A 2,149-nucleotide genomic window follows, 5' to 3' on the forward strand; every position below is an offset into this window, starting at 1 on the left:
AACATGACATTATGTGAGGTATAGAGAGGACATTAATGATTTCTACAAACAGTTGTGGATAAGGGGTTTACCATTCAAGATAGTATTCTTTATGCGGAGAATGTGGAGAGGAAAGATTTTAGTGGATGCTACTATCAAAAGGTGGGGAGTAGAGGGGCCATCCAAATATTGGTGCTGCCAAAACCCATCATAAGAGATTGTGTCTCATGTGTTGCTGAGGTCAAATTATGCTGACTTGGTCCTATTTCTTTTCTTTTACAGGTATAAACATCCAAGGTTTGAGCCTGAGGATACAATTTATGTAAGGTAGAATGCACAAGTGAAGCTAAGGGAGAAAGTGTATTTCAAAGCATTGCCAGGGATAATAATGTGGGAGCTTTGGAGGAAAACAAATGCATTGAAATATGAAGGAAAAGGTGTATCTCTGCATAGGTTGATCATGAATGTAACCAGACAACTGAGGATGCTCCTTAAGGTGAGAAAACCAACACTAGAGTTCTCATTTGAATGGCTAGTCATCCTACAGCAGCTTAGTCAATTAAAGCCTACAATTAAGGCCATATCAGTTCTATGGGAGCTTCCACAACAAAGATGGGTTAAATACAAAACTGATGGGGTCTCAAAAGGAAATCCGGGGAGTAGCTCTTGGGATTTTTGTTTAAGAGACACAAATGGGGACTTACTACATGTAGAAGGAGCAGTAATTAAAGACACAAACAATATGGAAGCAGAGGCTATGGCTATTTTAAATGCAGCTAGACATTGTCATTCATCAAAGCAGGATAAAGTAATCATTCAGACTGATTCTTTGCTAATGCAAAAACTGTTAATGAGGGAACGGGGGATACCATGGCAAGTAGAAGACATGATCAGGCAAATCTGGAAGCTACTTTCAACCAAGCAAGTGTAGATAATTCATATATACAGAGAAGGTAATTAATTAGCAGATTACTTGGCTAACATAGCATTAGAACAAAAGACATTTACATATACAGCATTCCAACAGCTACCAAGTACAGGCAGAAAGATTCTGAACAGTGATAAGTACCAATGTTCCTACTTGAGACTAGCAATAACAAAGAAGTAGAAAGATTAGAGAGGCTAAAATAAGTTTATCCACATGCATCACATTTACAACCTAAGAAGGTAAAAAAAAAGGTGAAATTTCTACTTAGCCTAAATACACCATCCAACAAAAAGGACTCTTCGTAGATTAGAGGGTCATAAGGTTAGATCTTTATTGCTTGTTACTGAGGAAATTGATACCATCCAGTTATAAGCAGGTCCGAGAATCTCACAATCTCCATCCCTGCCATACCTATTTAACAAGGATAATGTTATGTTTCGGGCCAACTACCAGAATCAAGCACAATAATAGAAGCAACTTACCAGGATTAAATACCAGAACTCAGCGAACTGGACCCTTTTTTTTAGCACCAAAATCATTGCATACACCCTTACACTAGAGACCTCAGTTGGAAAATGAGAGAAAATAATATCAACAAGAGCTGAAGAACAATCGGTAGATCAGAAAAAGAAAAAATGAGCTTGCAAGCTGGAAACAGATTCAACTCAGCAAGACCAAGGCACAGTGTTTATTACCCAAAGCTGGAGCAACTCAAATCAAAGGTTCGTGAAGTCAAGCATGTTGAAGGAAGCAAAAAGCTAAAGGGGAAGGAGCTGATCTTAGCTCATTTTGGAAACCCAACACTCTTTATATGTTTCTTCAGCTTTGGATCGGGTCACTCGTTGGTCCGATTCAATTATAGTATTGTAGGCTTGTGTTTTTATTATTTGGATGGGTTGGTCCATTCATTGTGGATCTTGTTTTTATTATTAATAAAACTACAAATTAAACAACAACCACAACAACATACCTAGTGAATTCCCATATAGTGGGGTCTGGGGAGGGTAGAGTGTACACATACCATACCACTACCTCAGGTGAAGTAGAGTGGCTATTTCCGATAGACCCCCAGCTTAGGACCAATAACAGTATAACAAACACAAAACATAGGTGAATATAAACTATTACGGTATGTAAAATAAACTAACAGTATAACAAACACAAAAGATAAGTTCATATAAATGATACGCCCATATTACATCTCTCTTACGAGAGAGTAAGCGGTCGCTGTCAAATATAGAA

The 2,149-nt window shown here is 37.9% G+C and overlaps 1 protein-coding gene across 1 annotated transcript; it reads left to right on the top strand.

The window, feature by feature from the left end:
- The first annotated feature begins 367 nt into the window (after positions 1-367).
- LOC124898584 lies at positions 368-910 on the top strand. The gene has a single exon (XM_047412223.1). The coding sequence runs from the start codon at positions 368-370 to the stop codon at positions 908-910; it is 543 nt and encodes a 180-aa protein (XP_047268179.1).
- Positions 911-2,149: the final 1,239 nt, after the last annotated feature.

The sequence above is a fragment of the Capsicum annuum genome, chromosome 5 (genome assembly GCF_002878395.1).
Source record: "Capsicum annuum cultivar UCD-10X-F1 chromosome 5, UCD10Xv1.1, whole genome shotgun sequence".
Taxonomy (NCBI): domain Eukaryota; kingdom Viridiplantae; phylum Streptophyta; class Magnoliopsida; order Solanales; family Solanaceae; genus Capsicum; species Capsicum annuum.